The sequence below is a fragment of the Canis lupus genome, chromosome 16, assembly GCF_003254725.2.
Source record: "Canis lupus dingo isolate Sandy chromosome 16, ASM325472v2, whole genome shotgun sequence".
NCBI lineage: Eukaryota > Metazoa > Chordata > Mammalia > Carnivora > Canidae > Canis > Canis lupus.
Window position 1 is genome coordinate 37,652,237 of NC_064258.1, and position 25,923 is coordinate 37,678,159.

The 25,923-nt window shown below is 37.6% G+C and overlaps 1 protein-coding gene across 11 annotated transcripts in view; it reads right to left on the bottom strand.

Moving 5' to 3' along the window:
• The window catches only part of DLC1 (DLC1 Rho GTPase activating protein), a 493,459-nt gene that overhangs the window by 114,312 nt on the left and 353,224 nt on the right, over positions 1 to 25,923 (bottom strand). Inside the window, exon 6 of one of the 11 annotated variants that reach the window (XM_025476073.3) lies at positions 23,903 to 24,824. The exons of the other annotated variants lie outside the window; for them this stretch is intronic. Coding sequence (XP_025331858.1) covers positions 24,793 to 24,824 — 32 coding nt within the window. The 3' untranslated portion in view covers positions 23,903 to 24,792. Of the gene's footprint in view, positions 1 to 23,902; positions 24,825 to 25,923 lie in introns of those variants that run through there. 11 annotated transcript variants of the gene reach the window in all.

The following is a 25,923-nucleotide window of genomic DNA, read 5'->3' on the forward strand; positions in this document are numbered from 1 at the left end:
TTGAGTCTTAAGAAGAGGTGTTCAAAGGTGTGGGAGTTTAACAGCTACAATTTACTTGTCATTTCACAGTTACAAATAACATCAATTTGTTTACATTAATTGTATTAGTTTATTACCCTTCTCTTTAGTCTCACTCAGAGACAAGGTGAAAGACTTTTACTAACAACTCTGCATGACAGCATCAACATTACAAACGTCCTAATAATGAACTTAAAAACACAATTTTCCTCAGGAAGGATTATTGGCTATAGGTAGTTCATGCACGCAGAGTGACTGCACCTACATACACCCATGCACACTGCACATGGCTCACAGGTGTGCATAGCACACTTTCTAGGACACTACTCCAATCTCGGATAAACTTTATATTCTTGAAATATGTACACTTAACAACATATACTCCTATATTTCTATATAAACATTGAAAAGGAAGGTCTCACAGAATTTATCAAGGCTCCAGATTTTCAGAAAATGGAAGATTCAGCTTGGAAAGATGTTAGAGAATTATGGGTTTTAAATGCAAGAATATACTATTTTAAAGGACACAGCATGGAAATAGAACACTAATAAGGTTGGCTTTTGTCATGAATCAATTCTGAAACTGGAGGGGCTTCCATTTCCAGTGAAGAGAAACTCCATGGGATACTCCTTCCTCTCCTGAGCTCCTCTTCAGTGATGAAATCTCATCTCTTAGGAGTCTTACTATGTCTGCAGTAAGGCTCCCATTGTGCAGTAGAATCTCAGATCAATGTTTGATGAAATCTGATGACTGAATGCATTTCAGAATAAATGACTTTTTTGTTTGCTTGCTTTCCCTTATAAGAAGTTATATATTGAGTAAAATATCCTTGGGCTTCCCTCCTACCAAATGAAGACTTAAGTATCATAAGGAACCCCTTGCACGCTGATGAGGAAAGTGAAGAAACGTTATTTGGGACAAGGAAATACTCAAGATGGCTAACGAGGATGGAAAAGGTGCCAATGAGGGACCTCCTAACTCTGGAGGGCACCCGTAAATGATCTATTTAGTGTTCTTCTGTTGTTATAACAGTTCCTTAGGAAAGCTTTTTTCTTTTTCCAACATGTCCACAACTATGTTGTCAAGCTTTGAGAATAGCTGTCCTATTTGTTTGTTTGGTGGCCTCGTTGCCCTACATTGGGAAATAGGGCCGATGGTGTGTGGTGACATGCTGGTGTTTCAGGCTTTTCTTATCGTTGGAACTGGCATATCATCAAGTCTCATTGAAGAGCCCTTATTTCTGCAGCAGCAGAGCTGACTGGAGCACACCAGTCCTGCCAGAAGCACACCCTCCCCAGAGATGTTTTCTTCTTCAGGAACATGGAAAGGCCACTCTTGCGGGAAGGTGTAAGGAGACAAACCAATGGCCACTTCCGGGGGCTGGGGGGGTAGGGGTGGGATTTGATCCCTTTCTGCTCTCTCTTATCTTCTTCCACTTTCAGCTTTTCTGATCTACCTCTGCTGGGTTCCACAGGAGGTAAAAAGGAGAGGAGAAAACACTTGATTTGAGTGCTTGTGGCAAGGCATGAGTGACAATAGATGGACCTCAGTGAGACAGCTTTGATAACAGCCATGACCGGGGGTCAGATACGGTTGTACCCAGCACCACAGAGGCACATGGCACTTGATCAATCACACGACCGTCTAGGAAGAGTGAGTGCACAAACAACGTGTGCTTCTTGTTTATTTGGACATTCTCTCACTCATTCGACAAATAATTTATTGAGTGCTATCCTGTGCCGGGCACTGTTCTAAGCACTAGCATTAAGGCAGTGAACAAAACAACCCCAAACCCCTGCCCTTTGGAAGCTTACATGCTAATGGAGCCCACATTCTACATTCTTGACATTCTTATGACAGTAAAACCTCTGGGCCACTTCCCAAATTTCTTATAAAATAAATTATTTTAAATGAAAAAATAATTAAGATGGGAAATTCCCTGCCTTGGTGCCAGGCTGGGAGAATTTGAACTCAAATATTAAATGCGGGAAAATGAAACCTCGAAGAGCTAGAAAAGGCATTCCTTTATACATATGCTTCAAAAAATATTACCATGGTAGTGCTGTTGAAGGTGAAACAAAGTTCAAGGAAAACTCAGAATCCACCATTTGCTTAGAGTTCCACATTGACTATAAAATATTCAATGCTCAGTCTTAGAAACCACATGTAGTGTTCACGCAACACATAGGACTAGTGCATAAGGTCCTATTTTTCTCTCTGCTTCTACAAAAGCCATGACTTATCCCCAGTGTGTCCCTGGAAGAGCTGCTCAAATCACTTCACTGCCACCAGGTTGCTGATGTGAGTCCACTGGGGATGCAGCTGCCTGTGAACATGGTGGCACAGGACCTCCCACCAGCTGCTTCCCCTGTGGCTCCTCTCATCCATCCATTCTAGATGTCCTAGATGATTTTCCTCACTATACACCTTCCCTGTTCCCATATTTCCTGCACACTGTATCCAAGTGAACTTTCCACAACATCACTCACTTCTAACGGCTTTCCTGCTCTGGATGGTCCCATAGACCCAACCCCCTTCTCCTTGCTGGACTTTCAAAGCCCTCACACTCTATCTAGTACCAACTCAATCTGGTGATAACCACAAGGATAAAGTTAACAATATTTTGTATTTTCAGTTATACAACTGTTTGTAGATAGAGGATCTCATTTGATTAAATGAAATTAAATTAAATCCCCATTGACAGAGGGTTACACTGAATTTCAGAAAGGTCAACCGATCTCCTCAAAACAGCTCAGCTGCCAAATGAAATAAAAAGGGTTAGAGCCCAAATCTGAATTCTTAACGACTTCTCTAGTTTCTTCTTCTCCTTTTATGATGTACTCTTTGCTCCAGGTGGCTCAAATCCATTTCACGTTTCTACCACTGGCTACACTCCTCCTGACTGGTGATGCTCTCTTGATGACTTTGCCCCATGCCTGTACCCAATGGCAACTGCCCACATTCCAGAGCCCACTCACTGAAGGGTCCCTTCCTTCCCAGAATCTTCCTGAGAGCTCCTGCACATGTTCGCCTCTTCTTTCTTTGAAATATTTACCCTAGTAAAGTGCAATCCAGGGTTTCTCTACCTTAGAATTATAAACCCACTGAACCAAAGAATACTTTGTTGTTCAAGAGCCATCAGTGTATTGCAGGAAATTTATCAGCATCCTTGGCCTCTACCCATTTGATGCTAGTAGTACCTCCAGTTATAACAACCAAAAATGTTTTCAGACACTGCCAAATGTCCCCCGGAGGCCAAAACCATCCCTGGTTGAGAATCACTGGCTTAAACTACAGTTGTTTTCTAATTGAATGATGTGGGTCAGGTACGTCTGCCCCTGAGATCTGAAGTACAGGCAGGATGTTTGTATTTTGTTTGTATTCCTGAAGATGTTCTGCACTCAATATGTGTTAAAGACCCTTGCCTTACCTTCCAGTTTCAAACTGGAACCACTAATCATATCGTCATATTTCTGGTTGATTTTGAATTGGATAGCATAGTAATTAAAAACCTAGGTTACAGAATTTTAAGAAATGGCTATAAATATCACCTCTTTCACTTATTAGGGTCTCTGTGAGACACTTGCTTGATTTTCTGTTTATCTATGTCAGTATTTTCCAGTGAAAATATAAAACAAGCCACATTAAAAGAGTAAAAAGGAACCAGTGAAATTAGATTTATAGTATTTCACATAATCGAACATACCAAAAAATTATCATTTCAAAAAGTAATTAATATACAAATGACTAATGAAATGTCTGACATTCTTCTTTTTGCATTAAGCCTTTGAAATCCAGTGTGTATTTTATTCTTTTAATAAATCTCAATTAGAATTAGGCACATTTCAAGTGTGCAATTGCCACATGTGTCTGGTGGCTATCAGATGGGCTAGTTTCATCCATTAGGCTATGAACATCTTGAGGGAAGAGATTGTCCTACTAATTTTATATTTTAAAAAGATAACAAGTTATCTTTTAAATAAATTACCTTGATTTTCCTGGGTTAAAACCTTGAGTTCTCTTTGACTTCCTTTTTCTCACCTTGGAACCCATTTTAGCCCTTATATAAAATATAGGAAACATTAAAGAAGTCAATCTCCTCCCTTGAATGGATTTATAGAGAGAAGACAAACATGAATAACTAAAAAAAAAAAAAAAAAGCAGTATATAACTATTAAGTAAAACACTTTCGGCTTTCAAAACTGAATGGTTCAGGGAAAAAATAGTCTCTTTAACAAATGAGGCTGGGACAACTAGATATCCACATGCAAAAGAATGATGGTGGATCCTTACCTCATGCAATATACAAAAATTAACTCAAAATGGATCAAAGATCTACATTCGAGAGTTAAAACTAAACTCTCAAAAAGAAAACAGTTGTAAATGTCCACGATCTTGGATTTGGCAATGGTGCTAAGGTAAGACACCAAAGCACAAGCAAACAACAAAAAAGGTCTAGGTAAATTGGACTTAAAATTAAGACTCTTGGGCCCTATTAAGAGTAAAAAGACAACCTATAAAATGGGAGGAAATATTTGCAAATCAATAGCCATTTCTCCAAAGAAGGTCAACAAATGGCAACAAGTACATGAAAAGATGCTCCAGGTCATTAACTGTCAGGGAAATGCAAATCAAAACCACAATGAGATACCACTTCACACCTGCTAGGATAGCTGTAATAATAAAAAAAAAAAAAAAAAAAAAAAAAAGGAAAATAACAAATGTCGGTGAAGATGTTGAGAAATTGGAACCTCATACATTGTTGGTAGAAATGTAAAATGGTACAGCCTCTGTGAAAAACAGTTTGGCAGTTCCTAATTAAGTTAGAACTAAAAATATATGACCTAATAATGGTACTCCCAAGTATATTGCCAAAAGAACAGAAAATGGGTGTTCATTTTATACACCCATTTATATATATATATATATATATATATATATATATATATATATATATATAACTTGTATAAGGATATTCATAGCAGCTGAAAAATAGCTAAATACGACAAATTTCATGAGAAATATATTTTCACAAGAGTGGAATTGTGTAAACAATCCAAATGTTTGTCAATGGATGCATGAATAAAATGTAGTATAATCACACAATGAAGCATCATTCAGTCATAAAAAGGGAATGAAGTACTGGTCATGCTACAACATGGATGAACCCTGGAACGGTTATGCTAAATGAAAGAAACCAGATACAGAAGGTCACATACTAATTCCATTTATATGAAATATCCAGAATAGGCAAATCCATTGAGATTGAATGATTAGTGGTTTCTAGGTACTGGGAACCTACAGAAATGGGGAGTGACTGCTTAATGGGGATGCTGGTTTCCTTTGGGTGATCAGGTTGTTTTGGAACTACATAACGATGACGGCTACTCAACACTGTGAATATACTAAATGCTCCTGGATTATATATTTCAAAAGATTAAAATGATGAATTTTATATTTTGTATATTTTACCACAATAAACCCAACTGAATGCTTCAGGGGTGATGGTATCTGTAAGGGCCTTTCTGGACAAGGTAGGCTTCTGAGCTCAAAGAAGATATAAAATTCAAATTTTCAGGAAAGAAGGATAAGATAAAGAAGGGCTCAGATAAAGTTGGAAGCTGAGCAGAATAGCTTTTGTAGCAGTGGGGTTCATTTGGAAATGCTCTTTACATTGAAAGTGTTCTTATTGTCTACTATCTCTTACATTCTATAATTTGGATCCACATAGGAACTGCTTTATTTTTTTTTTTTTTTTTTTTACATAGGAACTGCTTTAAAGCACAAAGCATATTTTCACAAGAGACCAAATGCTCCCAATTGTTGAATTTAACTATCAACAAGTAAACACATAAAATAGGATGACCTATATTCTTTGGATCTTATAATCAGATATTATGTTCTTATTGCTCTTAAGAAAAGAGGCAAATATCCCTTGGGATCACTCACAGTTCATCAATTTCTACAACATTTGTTTTACAAGACAGCATTGCTGTGGAGGAGAGAGGTGGGGAACACACACAGCATATTTATTTTTTCTATATCCAGAGTGAATCCATACATCACTGCTTTAGGAACTAAATACAGGCAACTTTTGTTGATTTATTATTGCGTTAAAGTACAACCTGAAATATACAGAGTTTGAAATAGGGATCATTAACTGTTTACGTGGAACTCAACAGCCTTGGGAGGATGATTGTGTGCCCTGCCGGGAAGCTCAGTGACAGTCACACAGTCACAGCAGAGAGAATGTCAGTAAGACCTGCTAGCTGCTGGCTGAGTGATGAAAGGCAGCCGCACAGAAGGTGTTAGGTGATAAGCATTTTAAACTTAACGGCATCGACTTGGGCCACAGGAGTATTGGAGGTTACTCCCACGCAGAAGCTGAAGGGACTATCTTTTGAGTCTTCACTTCTTAGGCACTTTAAACTCATTGGGTTTTCTCAGCCCTAAACTAAGGTCATCACCTTTCACAAGTTTTCCCTACAAACTAAACAAACACTGTTGTGCCACCACCTCCCGGGGGGATGTTAGACACCACTGACCCAGATGATTGCTGCTGGTGGCACACCCAAACAGAGACACCTAGACTGGGAAGACGATGGAGAAACTGGCTGTCAACCAGAATGCTCACTCAGGCACCCCTTCTACTCACTGGGAAAAGTCACTTCCAAACGTGTTCCATTTCCTAATGTCAAGGAAAGCATTGCCAAGTAGAAGTTAAGCTCAAGTTATTCTTCTTAGAGACAGCAAAGAGGGCTGAAACTATGATATCTAAGAAGGCCTTTTTATTATTTTCATCAATTAATATCTCTTGGCCACCTCTGGCATTCATGGTATTGTGCAATAGAATATATCTCAGAGGATTGTATTCCATAAAAAAAAACTCAGGGCTACCCTCAAAAAATATTTTTATTAAATCTCTTTATCACCCATTCTTGTTATCAAAAGTAAGAAAAAGGCTAAAGGAAAGGCTACATCTTAAATCCCTATAGTTTATGGAGGAAAGTTAAACCTATAAAGGTGGTTGATGTAAATTATCCTCTATTAGGTTTTGTTTTTGTTTTGATATTATTTATTTGTTCACGAGAGACACAGAGAGAACAAGAAGCAGAGACACAGGCAGAGGGAGAAGCAGGCTCCATGCAGGAAGCCCAATGTGGGACTTGATCCCGGGTCTCCAGGATCACGCCCTGGGCTGCAGGCGGCCCTAAACCAATGAGCCACCCAGGCGGCCCCTCTATTAGGTTTTCAACTATTACGATAAACGTGTTTTGAGAAAGGAAAATCACATTCCACATCAGCATTTTGTTGAGTATACTGGTGTTTCATGTAAGTTAGATACATCTTTGAAAAGACAGTAAGATATTAAATTTTTTTCTTTTGATTTTCTGCTCAGACCTTGCCATTGAAATTGCTCCATCATCAGAAGTACCCATATTATACTCTCTAAAATTGCAAAACTGTTTCTGAAATCTGAGTAACACCTGGTGATTCCAGAACTCTTGTTTCTCATTATAGTTTCTCTCCAAATTCTGCTGCTTATTTTCCTATGATACTGTTATTCTGTGCCATTCTGTTTTCTAGATCCTGCACCTTCTTTTTCTGTCATGAGAGGAGCTCAGGACCTGGTTGAAATGCTATTTCTATCAGTTACTGATTGTGTGATCTTCTGCAATCTTCCTAAATATTTGACCCTCAACTTCTTCATTTGCATAATGGAGAGAGTAACACTAATAGGTTTGTTAAAGGATAGTGTGAAAGACTATGTAAACCACATGTATTACAGAGCAGTGCACATAGTAGAAACTCAATAAAATTCATTCTTCTGGTCCATCAGACTGGAACTGTCTCTGTCTCTCAAATCCCTCAGTTGGTGTCTGATATTTTATGTAGCATCTCTGCACATAAGCCAACTATGCTTTTTTTTTTTTTTTTAAAGAATGGTAAATGCTTATTTAAACTCAATACTCTATTTACCTCTGTGAAACATTGCTTTTTGTTATGCCTATTTTTTTTTTGTTATGCCTATTTTTGATCATTCCTTTGCTATTTTTCTATAATGCAACAAAGATTAAAAATTCTAGAAAAAATTGACCACCAATGATATTCATTAAACATAGTAAAAAGAGAACACATAAAACTAACTTTAGTTTAACGTAATGTTCCAAACCAAACTATCAACATTAATTAGTATAGAAACATTTCTTTGTACACATTTTTGCACAGGAAACTTTAAAAAAGAATTACTTAGTTGGCTAACACCATTGGAATGTCAATTTCCAATAAACAATGAGCACTCCATTTTATTGGTCTGTGAGGAATACATATAAATGAAAGTAGAGTATTATAATTTGAAAAATTTATTTTAGCCTTATAGTCTTTAAAACTGGCTTCAACTGTTCCTATTTTTATATTGCTTTTAATTTTTCAGTGGTTAGTACATTTCAGTAAAAGGTGGAGAGTTTTAAATTACACAGTAAAACAGAAACAAATCAAAAGATTTCCTAAAAATGTGAAGAATGTCTGAAACCAACTCTAATAAAAAGCAAAATGTACTTAAAGTATGTGTAAGAAGCTGTTTCTTTTTTGAATTTATTTTACTCTGAATTGCCATGATCAGATTATGTAATTTTTGGAAAGACTATATGTTCTGAAGGTGTATAAAATAAGTGACACACACGAACAAGTTTGTTTTGTTTTGTTATAAAAACGCTTGGTATCTTTTGATTAGAAGTTATTTAGTATTTTACATAAACTCTTTCCATTTAAAATTTTATCTTTTTTAAAAAAAGATTTTATTTATTTATTCATGAGAGACATAGAGAGAGGCAAAGACATAGGCAGAGGGAGAAGCAGTCTCCCTGTGGGGAGCCTGATGTAGGACCTGATCCCAGGACTCTGGGATCATGACCTGAGTCAAAGGCAGATGCTCAACTGAGCCACCCAGGTGTCCCAACTCTCCATTTAATACCTGAAAATTTTAGAGTGTGGCGGTCACTAGGGTTACTCACCAGTGCCCTAGTTCTTTTATTGGGCATACGTCACATTTGTCCTTCACTACCTCCTGGAAGACAGAGATGTCTATATGGCTTGCGTTGGCTAATGCGACATCTCTAAGGAGTCTTTAAGGGCTAGCCATGAAAAAATTGTAAGAAAAATGCTGTATACTAAAATGTGCATGACAGGGTGAATGGAATGTAGGATATAAGAAATGTGAGGAAGATGGAAAAGCAGTGGTCAAGATCATGGAGACATTCAGTGCCAAGCAGAAGCATTTGAATTTTATTTTAAAAACAGTGGAGGAAGGTCTGTGAGCAGAAAAATGAAGTGACTAGAGCTGGGGTATTAGTAGAGGCTGCAACGATTTGAGGTGTATGCTAGAAAAAGCCTAAGCGAAAACAATCATGATGGACCATTAAGGGTGATTCTGGTGGCAGAAAGAAAAAAGAAAAGAGAAGTGGGCTCACACCAGACACTGAAGCTTCCAGCACCTTGATCTTGGGCTTTTGAGCTTCCAGAACCAGGAGAATAAATGTTTGTTGTTTAAATTAAATAAAACAAAACAAGAAGTTACTTAGAGCCAGATGAACACAAGAAATACTCATTTACTCTTCCAAGGAAGCTAAAATTCTTTGGGGAAATTAAATTTGTTTGCTCTATAAAGCAACCATGAAGCCTTTATAAAAATAGTGAATCTTCTACAAAAACAGTAAATATCTTGGTTTTTTGAGATGTGTATACTAAACCAGAGCCTATTTCCTAGAGGATCTCATTGTCTACAAGCTGACTTCAGTCCTATTGATCAAACAGCTCTTCCATGAAATAAATGGCCACTAAATCTCATTAATTTTTTGCTTCTCTGCTGCTGTTAGGAGCACATCAAATTCTTTGCAAAGTGAGAACAAATGGTGCAGACTCATCTGTTCATTAAGGACTCGAGAGTCTAAGTAGCATTTGAGAGCTACAAATGCCAGTAACATTAATTTCAGAAGAATATCTGTGATTGCTCATGGAGAAGGGCAGGCTTAGACAGGTTTTGACATGTGTATCCCTGTCTGGCAAAACTTGGACATGGGATGGGGAGCTTTAAGTGGTAGTCAAAGGTGAATTCTATTCTGGGAAGGTTCTGATTTGTTTTTCCTGCACTGCCCACTTCCTTACTCAAGGAGCTACTTCCTCCTAAACAATATTTCCTCAGTTCCCCAGTATTAGCTCAGGATGGGGTGTAAAGGTGAGATATGACAGTAGCTATAGGAGTGACTGCTTATACATTTTCTCTCTTCCTACTACCTCTACCATTGCTATTCCTCCCATGGTCAATGGCCAACTTGCTTACCTCAACACGGTATTATACATTTGGTAAGTTAACCACCAAGGACAAAACAAAAAAACTGAAAGTTGGAAGCTTCTTAAGGAGTTTTGTAGGTAATTACAGTAGACGGGCTCCTGGATTGGGAGCCCCGTCATTCTTTTCTTTGTTAGGTTTTCAATGAGTTTTCCTATTTATATCAGGAAATGAAAGGCCAATCTGAAGCATTCTTGGAGAGTTCAGCCTCTTAATCTCAAGAAATTAAAGTCTGTTGCATGGGTTGCATAGGGCGGAAGTGTCTGCGGAAGTATCTGTTTCTTTTACACCTCTGTGTGATTTTAAATAGAAAGCTGATATTCTTATGTGAAGTTGGGAGTTTTGCCTTTAAGAATATCATACTTCTTTTGCAAAGTGGCTCTTGACTAAGAGCAAGTTTCCCCTGGATTGTTGAAGGAGCCCTAAGACGCTTTCAAAGGCTTCCTTCTCCAGGCACTCCAACCAATGTCATCATCACATTTACATTTGAAGATTTCCCAGACATGGTAAGTCAAGAGGTTTGTCCAACAGAGTTCAGGAAGGAATGTGAACAATCTGGCTGTCACCTACAAGTAGAGAGGGCAAACATTTCATTCACTCCCTTCCCCCTATACAGGTATTTCTGACCTCACCAGTGGTAGAAAGGGAGCTAGAACTCTAAATTAATGTATAGCACCTAGAAGGTGAGGTTTCCATGTCCAATAGTACATTTTTGGCCAAAACCCAAACCAAACCAAACCAAAACAATGGAGATTTTCTTTTTTTTTCCTATAGTTGGAAAATTGTTATTTTTCCAAAAATTGATTAATCAATTTGAATGTGACACTCTTGATTGGTATTAATTTCAATTTATATTTTTAGTTTTCTCTAGAACATTAAAGATATTTTCACATATGCTTTCATATTCTGATAGAGACAGAAATTAGTGCTTCTTACATGACAGTGAATAGCATACACATTTATATAGTTTTATTTGACATTCATAAATTCCAAGAGACTGACTAAAATTGACTCAGAGAGTAGCTAATCTTTCCCACAGTTGACTGCATAGTCCGGTTGCATGGTCAAGCTCAGAACTTAAATTCTGGAAGTATGACCTTTGCTTCCCAAGCCTCTAGTCTGTCCTTTGGGGAAGATGCTAATGGCATCTCTTGGAAGTCACAAAAATATGGCAATATAGGACCTAGATTTTCTAGGAAAGTCTATATATACAATATGCTTTATTATCAGACATGGGACCTGTCTCATTTCAGAGGGTATTTTTCTCTCTGTGGATGGAAGCTATTTGATTTTCTGCCACTACTATAACTTTGAGTCTCTCTTGACTCTGGAGCCTTGGGAACCCTGGAAAATGCTTGGGCTTTGATCTGAGGAAGGATCCTGGTCTACTTTAGTAGATTGTTCTGGGTATAGACTTGATTATTTCTAAGCCTCTTTCAAGGAGTTTGAATCAGTCCTGGGTATAAGACTAAACTAGGACTCTGTGGATTAATACTGTGAGGTGGTCATTTCCATTATAAATGTGGCAAAAAACTGGGCACGAATGAAATAGTTCATTACTACTCTGTAGAGTCAAGGGGGGATGGGGACAGGACTGCCAACTGCACTTAATCTGTATTGTCTGCTTGCTTTAGCAAAAATATTAATAAAAACAATTCATCCTACTTCTACATAGAGCCTCACACAGTGACCAGTCAACAAGACCTGTAACACCATGTCATTATTGCTACCTTTCTCCTACTCAGATACCAGCAGGTCACATCTTTTCTTATGCCCCTTCCCCCTTGTATTTAGGCGCCAGTCCATATCATCTCAGAGATCACGCAGCAGAAACCTTCAGGCCAGACAGCCCAGGAATAGGAATCTTAGTGGATTTCCTAGATGATGAAGAAAAAGCTGGGAGAAGCGTGGATTACCTAAAGTCACACAGTAAGTTAACTGCATTGTAGTGTGTACTATTCTTGAGAGTATATGTATCACTGTTAGATAAAAACTTAAGATACAGCATGTGTGGTTGTACTGCATTCCCCAACATCAGTGCATACTGTCAGGGTAAAAGACCTAGGTGTTGCAAGACATGATAAAAGTTCAAGTTTTTCGGGTGTTTCATATCTTGTAATTATAACTATGGCTAATTTATCATGACATAGGCAGCTGTTTTACTTCTCATCTCATATTCAGATATCACTTGGAAATGTGGATAAATTGTAAAATAAAATTACGTGCACAACTGCTTTGATAGTTTTTCTATTTCATTTAGTGAACTTTGGCCTGAATATTTTGGCATTTATGTAGCTGGTGTTTAGGCTGAACTTAGTCTTAAGTGTGACAAAATACTTTACTAAATGTCTCCACCCTTTTCCCTTCCTGTTTTTTCTTTATTAGTAAATGAGATAACTGTAATATTTCACAGAGCTGATTACAACAGGTTATGTATATCATGGTACTTTGTAAACTCTAATTGTGTATACAAACATGAATCATTATTGTTACAACACTGAAATGGCCACGGTAACTTACTAAGTTCTTGTTCTAGTATTACTATTAGTTTTTTTTTTCCTCTTTGATTTTGTATGGCAAGAGGAGGATTCTGAAATAGACTTTATTTCCTCTATTGTGACTCATGATTCCTTTTTAAGGAGTCTCCTATTCAAATAAACAGGAAATGCACAATTCCCAGAAAGCATTTAGATAAAATTAAAAAGAGAGATATTATGTACTTGATAAAGGATTTGTATATAGAATACATGAAGGACTCAAATTCAATAATAAAAAGACAACCCAATTAAAAAATAAGCAAATGATCTGGACACTTTTTCAGGGAAGACATATAAATAGCCAATAAGCACAGATAAGATGCTCAACAGCATTAGTCATGCATATAGAATGGGAAATACAAATCAAAACCACAAAAGGATACCACTCAGTACCCACTAGGATGGCTATATATATATAAAAAAAAAAAGACAGACAGTAACAAGCATTGGTGAGGATGGTGAGGATGTGAAGGAATTGGAACTCTCATCACATTGCTGGCAAGAATGAAAAATGATGGTGTTGCTTTGGAAAACAGCTTGGCAGTTCCTTAAAAGATTAAACAGAGCTACTGTACATATGACCCAGCAATTCCACCCCTTAGTATATACTCAACAGAAATGAAAAGTTATGTACACACAACAACTTGTACATGAATATTCATAGCAGCATTAATAATAATAGCCAAAAAGGAGAAACAACCCAAACGTCCATCAACAGATGAATTAGTAAATCAAATGTGGGGTGTGTGTGTGTGTGTGTGTGTGTGTATATATATATATATATATATATATATATATATATATATATATATAATTGAATATTGTTTGGCAATAAAAAGAAATAAAGTACTGACACATGCTATGACACTATGAACTTTGAAAACATAATATTAAGTGAAAGAAACCAGTCATAAAGGACCACATACTGGATAGTTTTATTTATAAGAAATATTCAAAATGGGCAAATCCATAGAAGCTGAAAATAGATTAGTGGTTGCCAAGGAGTGGAGGTGAGGGAAATTTGGGGGGAAAAGGAAAATGGGTGCAGTTAGTTTTTCTTTCTCTTTCTTTCTTTCTTTCTTTCTTTCTTTCTTTCTTTCTTTCTTCTTCTTCTTCCTTCCTTCCTTCCTTCCTTCCTTCCTTCCTTCCTTCCTTCCTTCCTTCCTCCCTCCCTCCCTCCTTTCTTTTTTCTTTCTTCTTTCTTTCTTTCTTTCTTTCTTTCTTTCTTTCTTTCTTTCTTTCTTTCTTTCTTTCTTTCTTTCTTTCTTTCTTTCTTTCTTTCTTTTTCTTTCTTTTTCTTTTTCTCCTTCTCTCTTTTCCCTCAGTTTTATTTAGGAATAATTGACTCATAACATTGCACATGTTTAAGGTGTACAGTGTGTTGATGTCATAACAAGGTTTCTTTTGGTAATGATAAAATGTTCTAAAATTTCACAACTTTGAATACATAAAAAGTATTAAATTGTACACTTTAAATGGGTGAATTATATATGTGTATCTTGAAAGAATGAGAGAATGAGAGAGAAAAGGCAAGAGAATGAGAGATAATTCTTTTTCCTGGATTCTAAAGTTTACATGACATTTCCTTAAAGGAAAACGGTTAATTTCACAAGATGCATGAGTTAAGAGGCTGTCCATCTCCAGACTGGTAAAGAGAACTTGTCCCCTGAAAACTAATGATAAATACCGAAAGTGTTCATTTCACTCACTGCTGACCTGCACTTATTAGGAACGTTTATATCTTAGACCAGATGGATTAGTAAAATAAATTCGGTCCCATGTGGACCAAAGAACCTAATGGCCAAAAGCTTTGATGTTGTCAAACAACTAACCAAATAACACGTTGGATAAAAAGAAAACAGATGTACAGACACCACTGACGGGGGCTTTGATCTTTTCTGTGGTGGCTGCACGGTCATAAAGGACACTGGAAACTTTGTTGCTCTTCCTAATGAGCCCTCCTTGCTTTATTAGGTTCACTGATTTCATGCACACCAAACAGGCGGGAAACAGCACTGCTTTCTAAGAAAGGACTTTGATGTTTAACTAATACTAGCCAATAAACCATTTCTTGCACTCCCAGCCAGTAAATAGTGATTATAGGATATCTTCAAAAATATGATATTCAATCTTCGCTGGTGTGAACAGAGAGCATGCCAGAAAGGGTCACAGCCACGAGTGAAGGACACCTTAGAAATCCTAATTAGACTCCTGCAGCAATCTGCTTTTCTTAGTTTAAGAAAACTTAGTTTAGTGCATTTTTTTTTTTAAACTTAAAAGTCATCGTCTGTTTGTCTTAAGATACTGGGAATTTTAAAAGTAAACTGTAAAGCAAGATTTGGTTGCAAAGCAGCTAGGAGACCTGATGCCACTCCTTTTTTTGGTGTTAGCACTTGGAGAGCTGAGGGGAGATTGGCCGCCTAAATGGAGTGTATGTCAAGGTGGCTTCAATCCAGATACAGCACAGCATTTTCAGGATTACTTTTTGAAGGAATCCATGCCTAAGGGTATGGGCCCTTGCCACTTTGCTAGGCCCAAAGTGGGGCTAGCCTTTGCAGAACTTGTATACTTTACAAATCAGTGCCTGACCTTCAAGTCCTCTAAATTCTTGGTTTTATTGCTAAGTCCTCCCTGTCTTTTAAATACTGATAGGAAGATGAAAAAAATCAAGGGAGGGTTTTTATCCCTGTTAACTGATAGAGATGACTGCCATTTCATGTTTAATGCTTCCCATGTATCACCAAAGAGCGCTAGCCTGGGAGTCAATGGAATTTGGTCAGGATCCTGGATTCATCATTGACGACTGTATGTTTGGGCAAATTTCTCAACCTTCCTCCTTTTCTGTGACCTCATTTATTAAAGGAGATGATCTCTAAGATTTCTATTTCTGTATATTTTAAATATTAAAAATAAGGAATACAGATCAGTTATGACTTCCTAATTTATAAAAGGAATCTGTTTTTCTTGTAGAAAATTTAAAAAACAGAGATAAGCAAAGAGTTGGAAGTTTCTTTCAGTTTTATTGGCCCACAATTCTTTATAATCTAGTACACTTCCAGCCAAAGGTTGATAGCACAGGGAGATACAGCAGAAGTAACCTGGCCCAACCTCTTATTTAACAGATGAGGAGATGAGATAGGACTTGTCCAAGGTCACACAACATACTTTACTGACCACATCACTGTGCTCCAATTACTTTAAAATATCTTGTCCTATAATTGGTTGCAAATAAAATTTTTGAACTTCACCTTGAAAGCTCTCTACAGGAGGATGAATAATGAACTGTAATTTTTTTAAATATGTAGATATGCTGAGTTGTATTTTCTTTACAAAGGGAAACTTTGCAGATTTTTTTTTTTTAAATATAGATTTCTAGGGTCGACCCAGTGGCTCAGCGGTTTAGCACTGCCTTCAGTTCAGGGCGTGATCCTGGAGACCCGGGATCGAGTCCATGTCAGGCTCCCTGCATGGAGTCTGCATCTCCCTCTGCCTGTGTCTCTACCTCTCTTTCTCTCTCTCTGTGTCTCTCATGAATAAATAAATAAATAAATCTTTAAATATAGATTTCTATGTCCAACTGTTGGTGTCTGCAGAAAACAAATAACCCAAGAATCCCTGTAAATCTGGCCCATCCAATTTAACCCACTGTTTACTTTTGTTCACTTAGATTTCACAGTGGCCCTCCTTGGGTCCTTAGTTCTTTAGTCAGTGTGGTGGCAGCTATTCTCCTAAAAAAAGAGGTGGCCCCATTTCACTCAGCCGTTGATCTACAGCAGCCTTACTATGGGGTTAGAGACAAAATAGTATAATGAGAGGAAAGAGTGGGGGAATATAGATAGTCCTGGACCAGTCAATGCTGAGGCTGGGATGGGATTTCATTAGCCATACAACACAAAGTAAATATGTAGTCATTTTTATTTCTTTCCTATTCCAACCTGATGATTTAACTAGAGTCTTAGTGTGTGAGGAAAGCCATGGCTAAAAAGCTGCCCCCCACTACCCATATTTGTTTCAAGTGACATTAATGTTGCCTTGGCAATTTTAAGCGAGTTATGTCTACTTCATCATTTTTGGAGCTTTAAATGCAAGTACAACTTAGTTCATGCCTAAAATATCATATTGTATTAAACAAAATTCTTAGAAATAACTATTTATCTCATTACATTGTCTCCTTCGTGATAGGTAAAACTTTTTTTTTAATATAAAGAAAATAAAGATCTTTCATTTACTGGTTCTTTTTATTTGTTTGCTTTCTCAGAAGAAGCAACACTATTTTGGGAAAAATAATGGCATTATAAGCAAAACAAGGACTCCAGGATCACATCCTGGGCCAAAGGCAGGTGCTAAACTGGTGAGCCACCCAGAGATCCCCCTATATTTGTTTATAGTCCATGGCGATTTTTAGCCTCATTTCAGACAGATACTCTTATTTTTATCTGAGAGAAATTTCAGTACATTTAAATATAATTTATTTTTTCCTAATAGTTAATTTTTTTCTCAAATAACCAAGATATTTTAAAGACTGAATATCATTTGTAATACTTTATTTGGATCACAGAGTATATTCTATATGGGAAAATTGCATAGGACAAGAATGTACTCCATAGGAATTTCAAATAAAGGTCCTATAATCTCATACTCAATATGTACCTCATCATTTATCACATTGCTTCAGTTTCAATAAAATATTTAAGCACATTAATGAAAGTGGCATAATTTGGTCTGTCCTCTGGATATCTTGTCAATACAATGTTTTAATACTTGGATATGCCTGACTTATTCATTTTCATCCGGCTGTTTGGTATTAAATAAATAAAACCTTCATATACCATAAATCCTCAGAGTAAGAGTCTGGAATTGAGGATCTTGTTGCAGGGAGATGAATTCTATTGTTGACCATCTCTTGCTGAGGCTAACATGATAACACCGAATGCTTCAGAAGTTTCATGTACTCATAAGCTGTAATAAGTACTGTTTCCTTTCTTTATTATTTTTAGAATAATGGGGATATATTCAAGTCAGTGTAAAACCTTGGATCATGCTGTAGTTATTTTTCTTATTTTTTTAAAGATTTTATTTATTTATTCATGACAGACACAGAGAGAGGCAGAGACACAGGCAGAGGGAGAAGCAGGCTTCCAGTAGGGAGCCTGATGTGGGACTCCATCCGGGTCTCCCCGGGATCGGGATCCTGTCCTTAGCTGAAGGCAGATGCTCAACCACTGAGCCACTCAGGCATTCCTGTGGTTATTTTTCATATTTTCATTTTTTATTTGTCTTCAAAAAACAATGAGTGGTTAACTCTAAACTAGATACTGGTCCCTCATCCATCAACTGAAAACAAATGCAGGTTCCAGTAAAACATTTAGCTTGTAGCTGGGTAATGCAGGTCTATTTCAAGTCCACCTACCATTTGCATAAGCATCCAAGTCCAATTCTAATTAGCATCCTGAAATCAGACTTGTTACTTATATTTTAGCTACATTGTTAATTTAAGACAAACACACTTAGCTTATGAAGAAAAGTTCCATACACTTGGAAATCCAAAAACAGTATTAAAAATGAAGAGAATTTTTTCTTAGTGCTACCATCTTAGAGCAAAGGAGACTATCCAGGATAGTATCGGTTAAGTGGTACAACACCTTTGCTTGGTTTCTCCTCTAAAGATCTGCCTTAGGCTCCACTTAAAATAAAACAATGGTGCATGTCAGTGACATTTGTCAAATGAACACTGGTGAGTTGTATGGATTATTTTTTGAAGCCACACCAAACAAGATAAAGCACACGACTGCTGAAAAGTTGAATTTGGGCGGAGGTTGGGGTAGTGGGGGTTGCTTTGGCATGGAATCTTGGCTAAGAAACATTGGTCTTAAATCCAAAATCAAAGCAACTGATTTGTAAATAAAGTATTTGAAAAGAAGGCAAAACAGAAGATATTTTGAGCTCCTTAGTAAAGGTATAGACAGACAAGACTGAATACTGGGGCCTTGACAAGTCTTGTCTGTGAAGTCTTGTTCTTATTCTGCTTTCTTCAGAAAAGTAGAGAGAAGGGAAAGCTCATTTCCAGAGTGTAAGCTGAGTTCCAGCTACAGCAGCCAGTGGTTTATCTGAGTTGTCTCCTTTAAACACCATTATCATGCTATAAGTGAGATATTATTATGCCTATTTTTGAAATGAACAACAAAACTGACATTCAGGAAAGTTAAGTGCTTTGCCAAGTCACCCAGCTATTGAACTGCATAGACAGAATTTGAACTCAACTCTTATTTACTACAAACCCCATGCTCAATACTGGCCTACAGCAAGCTCCCTTTCAGGACTCATTTGTACTATATGAGTAGGACAATATGTAATTATTGTACATGTCCTACTAAAAGTGCCCATTACTATGATATATTAATTTCAACAGGTAAAGTTCACAAATTTATAGCAATAAAAAGAACCATTTTGAAAATGGTATAATTTGTATACTTTTAACATTTGCCGCATCATATCTGTCAGAAGTTTCCCCAAAGAAAAACCAGTAGTTTAAAGCATGTAAGTAAGTTGTATAGAAGCATATAATACATTTCATCAATAGCCAATTAATTTACAAAGGCTGTTATCTTCTTGTCATTTTACTGTGATAGAGTTGTACCCAATAATTTAATAATGGAAGCATGCTGAGTTTTCTTGCATTTTTATAGGGATGCCCACTTAATAATGCGGCAGTAAAAGGAACAGGTGTACTTTATCTTTCATTCCAATTTTACAGATGAAATGAAGTATCTAATGTCTTTTTGATTGTGGACTGCCATTCAACGGGGCAAGGATGATACTACCTTATTTACATTTGCAAAATGAGATAGGTTAAAGCTGGGTCTCAAGCAGTTCCTTTTTCCATGAGGGATATAGAAGAAAAATCGAGAGAGGACACATTGAATTCTCAAGATGTAAGGTTAAAAATTTTGCATATTCAGTATCTCTAATTTTTATCATTTTTCATTTTCACAGAATGACAAATTTCTTTAGTGTATTGTTCTAAATCCACATATAAAAATAGCTATCCTGGGGCTAATTTGTGTCAATTTTCTTGTGTGGTAAAAATAGATAGATAAGATACTGAAGGACAGGTCCCCCTAAACTAAAATTTAAAAATAATTAATCCACAGGTTTAATCCACAGGATACCTAAAGGTTTTGTTTAGATGAAAGGTAAATTAAACCTGCTCCCAGAAATCACTTTCAAGGAGAACATTTCCTAAGAAATGGAGCCAGATGGCTCATCATCACCCACCAGGCCACAGTAATAAGTTAATTTGGACAAATTGCCACATACACCCTCAGCCTCACCGACCTTTAATTTCTAACAGCTTTAAAAGCATCCATTAAAGTAAAATAGAGAAGAAAGAACTATAAATAGCTGACAGTCTTCAGAAGGATTGTTTGAAGATTAGAACTTTTGGGGCTTATTATACAAAACCTTAATGGTAGGAGGAAGGAAGAAGCAGTAAAAGGTAAAGTGAAATTAAAAAAAAAAACTCATGCAATTAAGATTATTACCCATTTTCTAAATTAATGTGGAACCCATTTTTGAAATTCTGAATAATTTATTTGTAGTAAATCAAAAATATATTCTGTGAACACAAAACATTTGAAACTATGTAAAATATAAGAAAGAACTAAAAAAATGTCAAAGGCAGTATCTCCAGTAAAATGTTGCAAGATCAAGGCGTATCAAACTTTCTTTGAATGTACGTTCTTTAAATCTCATCCATTTTTTCCAACACTTACTGTTACAGATTATCTTGATTTTCTGTAAATTTCAAGGATTACATTTATTAGATCAATCCTTTATAACAATCTTAGTTTGAGTTGACTGACATCAGCGAATGGCCTTCTTGTTTAGTTATCCCAACTAATGGGAGATATGATTACAAGATTCTATCTCCTGCTCTTTGTAAAGTGATGTCAAAAACAGAATTAAAACTTAAAATCTTGAACCCACGAATTAGCCTGTCAACCTTGTCATACAGTTGCTTTACTCATTTCCACAGGAAATTGCCTACAATCATGTCAACAGTGAACAAAAGAAAAATAGTAATTCGTTGGAGTATATCAAACCATAGATTCTTGGATCCCTTTAAAAAAAACTATTAAACTCTAACAGTCTTCCTGTTACAACTCTGAGACAAGTAAATCTTATTGTACTTGCTTTGGAGATGGATGGAACCAAAAGAATAAATTAGGGATACTTATAAATTGGGGGCAGTGCAATGATTATCCCTTTTTATTATGAGCTTCTTGAAATCAATGCCACTTGAGATCAGTATTATGAGATTATCTCTATCTAAAAGGATTTACTTCTTACCCAGGTGAAATGCTAAGTGCTGTTAAAATAAAGCTATGGTAGATGTTTCTGGTTTCTAAGATTCAGAGGAAAAGAGGAGACATGGTTGTTTCCGAAATAATTTGATATTCCTCAAACAAGAAATAAAGTACAAATCATTGCACGTTTTCAGATTTAAATTTTCTCTCTTGAAATGAAGAGACTGATGTTTAGGAGACTACAAGGTCCCTTCCAGCCATAGTCTTTTATGATTATACAAAAATTATTCTTATATAGCAGTCCTTATATGGCTTCAAGAGTTCTGCTGATCAGGGATCAGCAACCACATACAATGATCCAGGGCTAGACTCACATCCATTACACAAGGAGAGAACAAAACTTTCCTCTGATCCAGCTCCCCAGCATTTCATTGGACTTCTGACCACATGGAGAAATGTTTGCTGTGTCTCCAGAGTGGAGTATATAAAGCTACATGTCTCTTCATAGGTTTTAATTGATTATTTTTAATTTTTTTTTTTAAATTTTTATTTATTTATGATAGTCCCAGAGAGAGAGAGAGAGAGGCGCAGAGACACAGGCAGAGGGAGAAGCAGGCTCCATGCACCGGGAGCCCGACGTGGGATTCGATCCCGCGTCTCCAGGATCGAGCCCTGGGCCAAAGGCAGGCGCCAAACCACTGCGCCACCCAGGGATCCCTGATTATTTTTAAATAGTATGAACCTAATACATCTATTGAAAGAATAAGTGAATAAATGAAGGAATAATAAACAGCAAAAACATATCATTCTGACATCCTTTAGCATAAGTTAATAAATATTGGGCATCTCTGTGCTCTTAAACATTTAGGTCTGTATTTATCTTCATTTTTACCCCACATCAAGTTCTGTGTGTATGTGTGTACGTGTGTGTATGTGTATAAATATACATGTTAACACAGGCATTCAAGTTGGTGGATAGATGTATGATTTTATATTTTTAAAGGAAATCTGAAAAAGAAATCTATATAGACTTTGTGATAATAGAAAGCTGAAATCTCTCAGCTCATTAAACAAATTTGATCACTCTTCCTCTCCCTATGTTATACTTGATACTTTGCTAACCCACACAAAACCATAAATTGGGGAAAGGTGCCCTCTTAGGAGACGCTGCCCCATAGGTTTGTGGCTTGGTGAGTATCAGCACCATTTAACAAATTAGAAAAAGGCTTCCCTTCTTCAGGTGGAACTGTCTCCCCCACCCAGGGCTCAGAGACCTGAGAACAAGCTGGACTTAAGTTCCTAGGTATCCTCTTGGCTTGGAGCCCGGAGTTGGGCATATCCTGCCCACTTAAGGCCCTGGGTTACACAGTTAGCAAAGGGAATCAGCCTAATTCCCAGGAAGCGCATAAAAGTCATTCCTCCCCAGTGATGTACGTGCACTTTGAGGTGTACTTTCAGGAGGGGCATGTACTTACTTTAGAATAATCAAAAGCTGAGCAAGGCATCAGCTGAGCCTCATGTGTGCATTGCACTTTGCTGAGTGGTAGGGGATGTATAATTACATGAAGAGAGGTCCCTGCCTTCAGAGCACAGTCTACTCAAAAAGTCAAAACAAAACCAGGCAATGTGGTGTGATCTGAAAATCAGTTTCTGAATATATAACCGCTTGGTTTTTCTTTCTTGCTTTATATAACAAGGAGGTCCGGCAGGAGGATTTTGGGTGTTATCTATCTGGAGTGATAGGCTTTATATCTCTAGTCTACAAGAGCAACTTGCAAATGTTTTATCTAGTGCTCACCGTGAAGAAACAACTATAAGAGTTATCTGCAACCAGCTGGGAGGCTTCCTAATATCACATCACATCACATCACATCACATAGTATCAAATCAGTGGTGAAGACCGGGGTGAATGTTCCAGTCCTGGGATGCTGTGCAGGCACAGGCACAAAGATAGAGTTGCTATAGCTGTATGTGGAACAGGGGCAAATCCAAGACAGCCAAAGCCAGGTGTCGATGTTGGGTTATACAACCGGAACAGGCAGGACAAGACCAGACTGGGGTCCGTCACTCCATCTTCTCTGACTGACCACAGGTATGTAATTGCCAAATGGTTTGATATCATTTGGGGATACAAGTTGGATCTATAGCTGCGGAGCAGCCTTCTTCAGTGTGGAATGTTCAGGGACTGAATCCAGGATCCTGGCCAGCATTATACCACACGCTGAGCATCCAACAAAACGGCTGACCAGCTCAGACGCACATTCACACTCGTGCATGGGCACAAACCTCAAGAGAGAACCAACCCTGATGTGTAATCTCAGGCCTGGGCCATGTTCTCCTACTTCAAAGGGGAATCCAATGAAGGCAAGTACTAGAAATGGGAAGTTTTCCAGTGTTAAAATATCAACTCCTGTAGAACTGTAACCCAGAGAGAAATGTTCTCCTCAAACAACAACACCATTTACAAAGTGGCTTGAAGTCAGTCAGAGAGAACGCAGAGTTTGGGAGGCAAGCCAAGGAGCTTGCATTTCTGCGATGCTTGTGTGGGTGCCAGTGATAAACATTAGTGCATCCCTTCGGCCCTCTGCCTCTGGAGAGCCATCTAAGGGGCCGTAGTGCCCCCTAAACATAAATAATCTTCATTTTCAAATGAACAGTAAATGCATGGGAACAAGATTAGGGAGACTTTTTTTTTTTTTTTCTCAGCCCTTTATGGAAACTTCCAAAGGAACAGACTTCAGCCTACTATGGAAGTTTTGCTTCAAGTGATGTCTCTGGAGACCAGTGCACCCTCTGTGCTGTTTACTAGACTGGACTTGCTCTTCTCCCATAGGATGTCCTCCTTTTAGACTTAGAGGCTTTAGAGCCAGTAAGAAGCTTAATCAGATTTGAAGGTACGGTTCAAAGGGACATAAAAATGACCATTATCTTTGTCATGCGATGGTCACATGGACTCATTCATTTACCTTTCCTTAAGATGTTTTCAATTTTGGTAGGGGAAAAGGATACAACAATCACTGGGTGAACTTGTTTGTGTGTTTTTTTAAAGGTACTTTGGATAACCAAGTTATTGATGACCATTATTTTTTTCAAACAATTTGAAAATTTGAAATTTGAAATTTGAAAATATCTTTAATTAATAATTTGAAATATCTTTGAAATTATCTTTGAAATTTGAAAATATCTTTAATTAATTTGAAAATATCTTTGTGCTGAATGGGGAAACCCGTAAATGTGTAAAATCTGAACCTTTCCTGGAATTATGTGTTACCAGCACAGATTGGGCTATTTGTGTGTGTCACACTGTCTCACGGTCAGCCGGGAAGTGCGGTTTGGCATGTGAAGCATTAAATTATAAATTGTTTTGGATAGTATTAGGCTCTTGTTTCTTTTTTATTTTTTTTTAAGATTTTATTTATTTATTCATGAGAGACACAGAGAGAGAGAGAGAGAGGCAGAGACATAGGCAGAGGGAGAAGCAGGCTTTCTCTGGGGAGTTTGATGCAGGACTCGATCCCAGGACCCTGGAATCATGACCAGAGCTGAAGGCAGACGCTCAATCACTGAGCCACCCAGGTGTCCTTAGGCTCTTGCTTCTAATGAGGCTGCAGAGGCTGAGAGAGAGAGAGAGAGAGAGAGAGAGAGTAGAAAAGGCCAAAGAAAAAGGGAAGTAAATGTATGAGAGAGGGAGGCACCTAGGGAGATTAAGGAGAAAAGATGCAGGGCTCTTCTCTGTTATTCTTGCACAGACTGGACGTTCAGTTGAGAGATATTATCCCTCCATAAGGGGGCTCTGAGAGGTCAAATTATGGATTTATATTATCCTTGTATGCACACTCTGAATTTCTCTTCGCCTGACACAAAAGCAGATGCTTACAAATTATCCAAAGAAGTGAGAAGTACTTTCAATTAAGAGTGCAGGAAAGGCCACTTAGGAGAATATTATTATGCAAATATTCACTGTAAACACTTTTGGTGTGAATGTGCAGAAGGCCATATCACAGAAAATACAAGTTTTCCTAGGCTAAAACTCTCGACCTGATTTGGCTCACGTTTTTCTCTTTCCTTGGTTTCTGGTTTCCAAGCTCATCACACCCTGTTGTATGTTTTCTTATTCTAGATCAGGATCAAATGCAAGACCATAAAAGGAAGAGATCTTGAAAATTAATATTTTGGTAGACATCTGTAGGAACGTAATAGAGAAAATGTAAAAGCTTTTCCCTTTCTATCTTTTTTCCCTTACCCCCAAGTCCTCTAAATGGCAAAATGACACTGTGAAGAGGGGCTTTCAGTCCTTTCAGCAGGGACAAAGGATGCCAGTTGAGAATCTCCCTTCTGCCACGACCCCCCAGTTGGTGCTGGATTCTTCCAAGGAGGTCCTGCTGAGCTGTTAGGAAGTCAGAGGTATTCGCACACTGCTCACTATCTTTCAGGGGCCAATTAGCTAGTTTGGAATATCCAGACCCTGGGTTCCTTTCATTTCTCTTTCAGCAGCTTGCCTTTTGGTCATTTGCTATGCTTCATTAAGAGGGGCAAAGCTCAGATCTGTCCATTTGGCTCACCCTTAGGAGCTCTGATGGGAGCTTTCTTGGGGAAGGCAATTGGAGCCATTGAAGAGAAGATGTGGGGATTATCCGTGGATTAGGATTATCTAAACCAGTGGTTTTCCAACTCTTAACTAGGGGAAGCCCTTTCACAGGTAAAACAAAACAA